Source organism: Zalophus californianus, chromosome 10 (assembly GCF_009762305.2).
Source record: "Zalophus californianus isolate mZalCal1 chromosome 10, mZalCal1.pri.v2, whole genome shotgun sequence".
NCBI classification, from domain to species: domain Eukaryota; kingdom Metazoa; phylum Chordata; class Mammalia; order Carnivora; family Otariidae; genus Zalophus; species Zalophus californianus.
The window spans coordinates 112,204,950-112,215,470 of NC_045604.1; the positions used below are offsets into that span (position 1 = coordinate 112,204,950).

Consider the following 10,521-nt stretch of genomic DNA (forward strand, 5'->3'; position numbering starts at 1 on the left):
TATATGCCCTGGCTCATGCTCCGCGCCCACAGAAGCTGGCGAGATGGCGCTGCAGGTGGGTGAGAAGGAAGCAGGCCCAGGCAGGGGCTCCCCGCATCCCCGGTGCTCCTTCCCCAGGCCTGCAGGCCGAGAGGGCATGGGGTGGGGGACTCCTACTGCCCCGCTGTGAAGGGAACGCTGCTCAGAGGGCCAGGGTCCTGGGGGAAGAGCCCGAGCTGGGCGTGAGATTGGCTGGGGCCCCCTGGACAAATGGGGTACACTCTGCCCCTCTTTTGCATGCAGTTCGAAGCCTTCTGTGCAGGGGGCCTGGCCCCTGGCTGGAGCCTGCTGGTCCAGGGACACTCTGACTCTGGAGAGGACAAGTAAGGGTCACTGCCCACCCCAGGGGCCCCCTCTCAGCCTTGGGCGGGGTGACTCCCCAGGCACCTGCTGTCTCACAGCCCCCATGACACCCCCCAGGTTTGAGATCAACTTCCTGTCTGAGGCGGGGGACATTGCCTTCCACGTCAAGCCCCGGTTCTCCAGCGCCACCCTGGTGGGCAACACCTTCCAGGGGGGCCGCTGGGGCCAGGAGGAAGTGTCCAGCGTCTTCCGGCTGGTGCTGGGGGAGCCCTTTGAGGTGAAGGGGGGAGCGGAGGCCCGTGGGGGGAGGGGGAGGCCAGGACTGGGGTACCCGTGAGGCTATCGGGCTGTGAGCTTAGCTACCGCTGCTTTATGGGAAGGACGCTGTGTCCCTACATACTGTGGAGGTTTACAGGTAAAGACCGCGGGGAGTCTCACTGCTGGGTGCGGGTGGGTGCACCCCTCAGTGAGGAAGCGGACGTCCGTCCGGCCGGGGCTCGGGGCTCCCAACTGGGGCGGGCCTGCACGACGGGGCATTCTGCGCGGTGAGGGGACCCGGGCTCCGTGGCAGGCCGTGGGTCACCGGCCTCCCGTCCCCAGATGGAGGTCAGCTCAGATGAGGAGCACTTCCATGTCCACGCCCAGGAGCACAAGGTGCTGCAGTATGCACACCGCCACAGGCCACTGGCGGCCATCACCCGGGTGCAGGTGCTGAGTGACCACCGCCTGGCCCAGGTGGAGCTGGCCAGGAGGGACCTGAGCTGGTGGTAACGTACCTGCCCCCACCCCGCCCCACCGCTCTCCAGCTCTGCCCCCCTGCCGCACGCGGGGGACCCATCAGGCCCCAGCAGCCCCGGGGGCGGGGGGCCCTGCTTGGTCCTCTGCAAGCCCAAGGGAACAGGGCCCCCTGTCCACATCCCACCCCCAAGGCCGGGCTGGGGTCTGGGCTGGGGCTGGGGCTGAGGCGGGTGTCTTGGATGCTTGCAGGGATGGGGGCCACTGAGCTGTGCCCGAAGTCCCCGGAGGGAGCCTCGGCCATCAACCATCCCTTGTCCAGTGGAGCCCACGCAGAGGGAGCTGAGGGGAGTGGTCTGTGGTTCTGGCCCCTCCTATTCTAGCTCTACCTTCAATAAAGTTTGAGCAGGCTGCAGGGGCTCGGCTGCCATGGGGGGACCGGAGGGGGTGAGGTCGGGGTGATGGATGCAGCCCTAGACTCCCCCACCAGAGATGGGGTGGGGTGTCCCCTGAGACCTGTGTGCCCTGGGGATGGTCTGACCCCTCCCCCCTTCCCCTCGTTCCCTGGAAGGGGAGTAGTGTCAGATGACATCGGATGATGGGGGGCTCCTGGCCAGCTGCCCTTGCAAGACCCCTGGGCACACCCCCTCTGGCTCAGCCCTTGGGGAAGCATCCTGCCCAGTCCCAGTCTGCTGGGAGGTCCCGAAGCCTCCTGGCCCTGCTTCCTGCTGGGTGGAAGGAAGGAGTCTTTCCTGTTTCTCCTGGTCCCACCTGGAAGTGAGACGTGCTCCAGCCCTGCTGTGTGTGTGTGTGTGTGTGTGTGTGTGTGTGTGTGTGTGTGTGTGTGTGTGTGTGTGTGTGTGTGTGTGTGTGTGTGTGTGTGAGAGAGAGAGAGAGAGAGAGAGAGAGAGAGAGAGAGGAGTGGGGGCAGGGTGGGCGCAAAGGAAGGGAGGGAGCCCTGAAAATCTCGTCTGGGGACGGGGAGTGCAGCTAGCAGCTTCCCAGTGCTGGCTTCCACCCAGCTGCTGTATCTACCAGTCAGTCGTCTGTCTACCCTTCTATCCACCTATCGTATGTTTATCCAACAATCTTGATGAAAGTGGGGATGTCGCTGCTCAGGATGAGGCTCCCCAGGATTTAGCCTGAACAAGGGATCCCTGAAGGGAGAGGCAGGTGGGTGTAGCAGACAGGAGGGCTGAGCAGGTAAGGCCCTGGACTCTGGGGCCTGCAGCCCAGGTCTGGGTTCCAGCCCTGCTGCCCTGAGGTATGACCTTGGGCTGGTTCCGGAGCCTGTGGGGACAAGTGGAGCCCTCAGCCCGTGAGTGGATCCGGGCAAAGCACTGGATGGCCGGCTGCACGTGTCACCTGCTCTGCAATTCCAGACACACACGCGTCTGCCTGAGGTTTTCCAGACAGGGAAACTGAGGCTAGGGTGCAGGAGTCAGCCGCAGGGTGGGGCCATCTCAGCACCCCCACCCCCAGGTGAGACAATGGTGGCCCCAGACTCCAGCAGTGCACTTCCTTCCTGTCTCCACGCACTTCCCTGCCGGTGTCCACAGCCCAGCTGGCCCAGGAGCCCCTTCCCGCCCTGCCCCCGCCTGTGGGAGGCCTGGCCTTTTGTGTCCATGACAGATGAGACGGAGGCTGGGGGAGGTTGGGGGCCGGCAGGCTGGCCCGTACCCTGGGAAGGCCTGGGGTATTGGGAAGGGGGTGCCCACGCCGTGTGGGGCAGGGGCGTCCCGACCCGCGTCTGTGATCTGGCCAGGCTGCTTCTGTTCTTGGGGACTGGTGCCAGGCCCTGATGCTCTGTGACCTGAGTGGGCGGCTCACCCTCTGTGGGCCTCAGTTTCCCTACAGACCAAAGGCCCCTGTCATGAAGTGCTGTCTCCCCAATAGCCATGCAAGGTGGGAGGGCAAAAAAGCAAAATTCGAGGCCAGCCTTTCTTTTCCCGGGGGCGGGGATGGGGGCACTAAGCCTGGGGATGGCCTGTGGCTCAGAGCCGGACACACTGCCTCTGAGTTTTGCTGGGCTCTACACAAGGGCCAGGCCCGCACATCTCCCAAGAACTCAAGCCAGGTAGGGAGAGCAACACTCATCCTGCAGATGTGAAACAGGCTCAGAGAGGTTAAGTAACTTGAGAGGCTCAGTAAATGAGGGAGGGAGCCAAAAATTCCAGGCCTGACGGACCCCACGCATACCCATCCCTCGATTGCTGGCCCCGAGCTGAGTCAGCTTCGAATCAGCCCTTTGCCTGTTCCCGGTTACAAGCTGCCAAGGGGCAATTCAGACCACAGAGGCACTGGACCCATGCATTCATTCCTGGGCCTCAGTCTCCCCTTCTGTGAGAGGGGGCGCAGGGAGCTATGAGCTCAGAGGGTCCTGACACAGAGGTGGTACACCTCGTGATGGCCCCTGCCGCTACTGCCCCTGCCCTCAGCACTCAGTGTGGGTGCCTGTCTGGCGGGCCTGGAACTGTGTCCCAGCGCAGCACTGCAGTCCCGTGGCTGGTCCCTCAGCTGACGCCTCCTCCATGAAGCCCTCCCTGACCTCCAGCTGTGCTTTACACCCTCTGCTGGCCTCTCCTCCCCACCCCCATCACACTGCCTCTTCTGGAGGTGGGGGGCCAGGTCTTCCCCCAGCCCCCAGCCCCCAGCCCCGGCTGCCCCAGAGCACAGCTGGCTCTGGAGATATTTGCTGAAGAGTAAGTGAACTACTGAATGGCTGACTTGAAGAGAATCACTCCGAGCTTTGAACAAGCTAGAGACGTCACCCCCCAACAGGGGCCACAGAATCATAAGGGCTCCGACTGTAATAAGCTGGTCCCTAAACTCGAGAGATGAGAACGAGCCCAATCTCCTCCCCGCCACGGCCCAAAGGCCTTGCACCTTTGGCTTCATCCATCCTGTTGCTTGTTCACCTCCTTTCCCATCCTGGAGCGCGCGGAGCCATCTCTGCCCCAGGGCCTTGGCACCAGCACCTCCCTGCCGTTCTTCCCCAGCACTCAGCCTGGCTTGCTCCTTCCCACTGCTCATCCCAACTAGCACCTGTGGTTCATGGATTTAGCATCCACCACAGGTGCACCAGTTGTCCGTCCCCACCGACGGTCAGCTCCAGGACACGGCCGGCCGCCCAGGGAGGTCACCATGGAAGTCCTCACATCTGCGACAAGGCCTGGCACATCCTACGCACCAATAAATATCTGTTAAATAAATGAGTAAACGGAAACAGACCCCGCTTAAACCATTCTAGGGACAAGCAGTTCACTCCCTACCACAGTAGTGATTGAAGCAAATTCTAGAGGAGGCTTAAATCTGCTCTTCGCGTCCGTCCCTCCTCTGTGCCATAACGGAGGCTCCTTCGAAGGAGGCCACACATTCCTCGATACCCTTCAGAGACCCTAAGACCTCAGCAGGGTGGGGTGCTCCAGCCAGAGGAGTCAGAAGAGGCCCACCAGGACAGCCCCCTGCTCCGGGCAAGCACAGCCAACCCCTCAGAGGGCCGGATTCCCCCCAGTTGTGTGTGCGTGTGCATGCACACACGCACGGGGGTGGTCCACTGGGCCAGGCCTGTCTGGGGAAGCTCAGCTGTCTTGGCCAGGAGGCGGTGGCCCTTGCAGGGTTAGGTGTACAGGCTTCTGATGCCACCGGCTGGCTGAAGGTACCAGGCCCTCTGGACGGCCAAGAAGACAGGGCAAATGCCCACGGGGCCACGTGACGAAATGAGGCAGGTGGGCACAGGGTGAAAGGGACCAGTGTGGTCTGTGGCTAACAGGAAGGTACATAGCCCATCACACTCAGCTCCTTCTTCCTATGCACAGGAAAGCGTGCAGAGTGGGCAGATCTTCTGATTTTAAAAGATCTGAAGTTAATGCATCTGATACCTCTGTTTTTAAATACTGGGCTCCATGGTGAGCCCTGAACCCAGCACCAATCTCTAAGCAAGCTGCCCCAGGGGCAGTCAGTTCGAGACCTCTGGTCTAAAGCCAACTTTCACCCTGCTTTGTCTCACCTGGACACCTGAGGGTGGGGGAGTGCCTTTCTGCCCCCCCACCCCAATATTCTAGCCCCTTCCTAAAGCCTCCAGGGCCCCATGAGAAACAGACCACCCAGCAGAGGGCACTCCAGACACGGGTTTCCCCTCAACCCCAAATCCAGGTGGTAAAGACCCATACTTTGTTTCCCCAGAATGAGAACCTGGGCCCAAGGTGGAGACGGGGAGCATCAGGAATGGCCAGCAGCCCCCCTGCCTAATTGACGGCAGGTGCCAGGGCCTGGCACCAGGCTGAAGGATGGAGTGAATGCACAAACGCTATGTGGGCTTGAGCAAGTCACCCCCTCTCTGAGCCTCAGTTCCCCATTCTGTAGATGGGACTGGGACAGCTCTGAGGAGCACACAGCACCCCCAAGAGCAGGAGAACATGGCCTGCATGAGCCCCTCTGCTCCCTCCCTGCCAGGGTAGCGCGGGGTCAGGCCAGAGCTGCTCCCTGCCAGGCCCCCTGGATGTCTCCATGCCCACGCCGGGTGTCCTGGGCCTCGGCTCACCCGTCTCTTCCTGCAGGTTTTGGAACAGCCACCATGAGTGTAGGGGTGCGGAGGGAGGCTGATGCCGAGCAGGACCCTGGAGGGCTGGGGGCCACGAGGGCCAGGTGCTTCGGGCTACAGTGACACCCCCAGTGCACCTCCCCTCTGCCTCGGTGGCCTCGAGTGGCAAAGCCTATCACCACCTGGGGCGCCGAGGGCCGATCCTGTGACAGGGTGTGGGTGCTGCCTGTCCCGGGGGCCCCGCAGGTGTCCACGCTGGAGGTCCCACGCCGGCAGCAGTGGGGACAGCAGCCCACGGGCAGCAAGGCCTGCCCCACGGTGGGACGAGAAGAGCTAGGTACACGCCGGACTGTGCACCGTCAACCATCTCGAAGGGCTCGGGAAACCTGGCTGCATGGGCTGCTCGGAGCAGTGACGGGGAGGGGTGTGTGCATTTCTCCCCCCACATTTTGTCACAAAAAGTTTCAGACGTACGGAAAGTGGAAATGCCGTTCAGTGAACGCCTGTGACTCTGCTGCTCCCTGCATTCAGGGCCTAGCGCTTTGCCCCATGGCTTCCTCCTGCCCCGTCCTGGGTTTTCACGCATTTCAACCCAAGTGGCCGACCTCAGACCCGCACCTGGACACCCCAGCTCACGCATCCCGAACGTTCGCTACCCCTTTGTAGCTCTTCTTTGAGGCCTACTTTCCTCTCCTATGAAATGGGGTAGTAGCGTCTCCAGGAGTCTGCGGGCTGTGGGGCCTGGTGCTGCCGGGCGGGGGACGCTTGGCACACAGAGAGGGGCCGGGGGGCAAGGTGTGGACAACAGCGAGGGGCGGCGGTGCGACCTGGACGCTGGACTCAGCTAGCCCCTCGCCACTGGTCACCCTGCATCACCGCGGCAGGCCTGCCAGTAGAGCGGTTCTCCCAAGCTCCCTCCCTCGGATCCTCTGGCCGCTGACCGGAGCTGTCTTTTCAGCACCAAGCCGAGCAGCCCTCCACTCCAGAGGGTGGGCCAGGAGGACCTGAGCCCCCACCCCCAGCGGTGGCCACAGAGACACCCCCCCCACCCCGGCAGGAGATGAGCAGCCCCGCCCAAGGGGATGGGACCCCGGGGGGCTGGGGGGCCATGGGCACCTGTGGGGCGCAGCTGGGATAGGGGAGGAGCCCTGGGCAGGAGGGACAGCTTGGAAGGAGGGGTTTGGGCAGGGGTTGTGGCTTCTACTCACCCAGGGGCAGAGGTCAAAGTGGGACAAGTAGGGTGGCCAAGATGGGGGAGGGCCCGTGAGGGCTCTCATTGTAGGAGTACTTGCCAGAGGATCATGTCCTCCCTGCAACGGGGCAGTGGGTCCTCTCCCCTTGGGAGCACACCTCTTGGATGAGACCCAAAGGCTTTCCCTCTCTGCCCTCTCCATGGCCCCAGGACTGCCGGGAGGTGGGGGTGGGGCAAAAAGGGAAGCATGACACCCCCTGCTTGCACCCCTTCTCTGCAGGGCACCCCAGGTCCAGCTTTGGTGCACCATGGATGTCACCACGGGAGCCCAGCACACCAGCCCCCAGCTGACTTGGGGGGGATCCTCAGCCCTGGGTCTTCTGGGCCTGATGGTTCTCCTGCAGGAGGTCGAGGTGGCACTGGTGTGGGTGCTTGACCCTGGGGCTGTCCCCTCTGGCCGGTGGCGTGGCGGGTCCTGGAGACAAGGCCTGTCAGGCCATGGAGGTCCACGGAGGGTGGGGTCCTACAGAGAGGACCAAACCCCCTCTCTGTATCATGCATGGTCCTGGCTTTTTACTGGGGAGCAGTGCCTCTGGTTTGCAGAGGGGGGTAGGATAGGGTCTGGCTGGCCTCATTGTGCTTTAGCCCCCCAGCCCTATTTTAGGTTCCCATGGGTGGGGAGAGCAGATAGGAGGCAAGGGCAGCCCAGACCAACAGGGAAGGGGGGGTGGGGGGCTCCAAGTAGGAGAGAGGATGACTGGTGGGGGAAGAAACACCACCCTGCCTCTCCCCCTCCCCCTGAGGCTCTTCCTAACCTCCCACCTCCTCTGGAGGCCCCTCCAGTGGGGTGGGGTCTTGACCCCAGCTTGGGGGTGGGTGGTAACGCCTCTGACAGTTAGGTCCTCCAGAGTCTGGGCCACTCCCACACCCAGTTCCCTCTCCGCTCTCTCGCCCTCCCTGGCTGGGTTCTTCGTGAGGGTTTCAGGGGCTAAAGGCAGACCTGGCAGAGGTGAGGTCAGCCAGGGAACTCAGGAGAGCTGGAGCAGTGGAGGCTCGGAGCAGGGCCAGGCCCTTGAGGGCTCAGGGGAGCAGGTGTCCTTTCTAAACACTCAGTGATGACCTCGCTTATCCTCACAAAAGCCCTACGGGGTTGTCTTCATAGATGAGGGGACTCAGATACAGAGAGGAGATGCATCTGCCTGAGGTCACACAGCATGTCTGGAGCAGAGCTGGGATTTGAACCCAGGCGATCCGATTCCAGAGTCCTCTAGATATTTGGGCGGCTGCAATTGGAAGAATACATAAATGCAGAGTCCCATTTGTATTGTTTTTCTCCTTACTTAAAAAAAAAATGAGGTCTTAAGTTTGCAAACATGGGTTTGTAAACACAAATTTTGGGGAGACTCTGATCCCCATGGTTGGAGAGGAGCTGGCCGCTCCGGGCCTGGCAGAGGCCCCACACTCATGCCCCACACTTCACGGGAAGGAGGCAGAGCCGGTGGCCGAGCCACAGCCAGGCTGTGAGAGAGCGTGGGGAAGCCCAGAGGGGACCCCGTGTACTCTGGCCAGCTGCCTGGAACATCCCGGAACTTGGAGAGGCAGCCTCCTGCACCTTGTGGGGCCCTGCACAGAGGGTGGGGGGTGTGGTGGGGGTGGAGAGGCTCCTCACAGCCCTGCGGGGAAGGCACTGCCAGGAGTGCGGTGACCCAGGCTGCACTCCGACCCAAACCCGGCTGTGGTTTCAGGACCCTGGAAACAGCTCCCCATCTTCCTCTCAACCTCAACTCCTCTCCAGCCAAGAGCTCCATTCCTTTTCGGTAAGCACTGCCCTCCCTGACAGCCAGCCATTCTCAGCCCGCTAGCACGGGACCGGTTCCAGCCCGCGGGACAAAGCCGTAACCAGGGCCACAGGCCGGGCTGACCCTGGATAGGCAGTTGGCGCTGCTGCCTTGCAGGGCCCCTCGCCATGGTTACGGCCCACCCGCAGTTCCACTCAGAGGCGGGCATTGTTGGGGCGCCAGAGTGTGGCAACCGCCCAGGAGACCGGGCTGGTACAATGGCCTTGGCGTGTCTTTGGCCATGGACGTGTAGCTGAGCACTTTCCCACGCTCTGGCCTCTCAGCAGCCTGGGAAGGTGAGTGCACCCTGGCTTTGGTAGGTGGGGAAACCGAGGCCTGGAGAAGACATGAGTTAGGAGTCAGGGCCAGCCCTGGATAAGGCTCTGAGTCTCTGAGTCAGGGCTTGCTTCAACCAGACAATGGGTGAGAGAGAGGCCCAACTTTTGCTGGGCAGCATTGGCGAAATGACAGCATCACTATGATGTGGATCATGAGCCCATGTGAGGCAACGGGGTGGCTTCACCAGTCCCTCCCGACCTCCGTGCTCCTGTCCCCAGGCAGACAAGAGCACATACTGCTCGCACACTGTGTAGCCTCCAAACCTTTGCCCCCACTGACCACTCTGCCCTAATGCCCTTCTCCTGATTCTCTCCCTATACACTGTCACCTTCCTTAACTCCTCCCCATCCAGTGGGAAGGGACACTGTTTCACTTGCCCCTTTCCAAGCACAAGCCAACTTCCCTTTGGAGACCTGCCCTGCCCTGCACAGTGTGGTCCTGGGGTGTGGATGATCCTGGAGTCTGCCCTCCCATCTCTGGGAGTTACCCTGGAAGTACCTGGAGGGTCCTCTGGCTGGACCCTTCTTCTCACTGCCCAGATCAGCAAGGACAGGCTGCTTGACGTATGTGCTTCCCAGACTTGCGTCTTGAGTGGAATTTGCAAGGTCAGAGCTATTGCACCCACAGGCTCAAGGCCCCCACAAGGCCATAATCAAACCAGGGAGAAAAGTATGTGACAGCAAGAGGAAAACCACCCTCACATATTCAGGAACAACAGCTTTAGCAGCTCACTTCTTATCAGAAACAAGAGAAGACAGTGAAGACAATGGAAAGACATGGTGGAAGTGTTAAAGGGAAAAAAAAGCCAACCCAGAATCCTATATCCAGCAAAACTATCCATCAAAAATGAAGATGAAGTTAAACCATTTCCAGGTGTGAAAAGTCTAAGGGAATGTTGCTAGCAGACCTGGCTTACAATAAAAGCTAAAAGAAGTCCTCCAGGCTGTAAAAGAAACAACACGTGGTGGTCACTTGAGTCCACGGAGAGAAATGGAAAGCCCTGGGGATAACTGCACATATTAACACACCAGACTACATGCACACATCTCGCTGAAGTGTTGTATTGACAATAACAGCACAGGGCAGTGGGGAGACACCGAGTTACAGGCAGTAAAGTTTCCATGTTTTCCTGGAATTAAATCAGGATTAATCAGAAGGAGATTGTGTTAAGAGGCACATGCACTCCTCAGAGCAATCACTACGAGAAAAAACTAACAGAGTTAAAAAAAAACAACAGAAATTTAAACAGCACATTAAAAAACATTTACATAACATGAAAGAAGGTAGCGAAGGAGGAACAGAGGAAGGAAACAGACGGGAGACATATAGAAAGTAAACAGCAAAATTAAAGATGTAAACCTAACTGTGGAATAGTCAAGTGTATATATTTGGTCTTTGTTGCTGGAACAGAGCTCCTAAACACTTGAAATTTCCTGACTGATGCCTTCTGTTATTCATAATCAGCCCCTGTGGCAGACACCTGGGTTTATGTTAATGAGGGGACGCCAGATGGGGCAGTGCCCTGGACAGCT

At 60.3% G+C, this 10,521-nt stretch overlaps 1 protein-coding gene across 1 annotated transcript; it reads left to right on the plus strand.

Annotated features, from left to right (window-relative positions):
- The first annotated feature begins 249 nt into the window (after window positions 1-249).
- Window positions 250-1,444, plus strand: GRIFIN (galectin-related inter-fiber protein). Its single transcript, XM_027610448.1, has 4 exons — window positions 250-362; window positions 460-619; window positions 943-1,109; window positions 1,330-1,444. Exons 1-4 carry the CDS (start codon window positions 250-252, stop codon window positions 1,343-1,345), a joined length of 456 nt encoding a protein of 151 aa, XP_027466249.1. The 3' UTR covers window positions 1,346-1,444.
- Window positions 1,445-10,521: the final 9,077 nt, after the last annotated feature.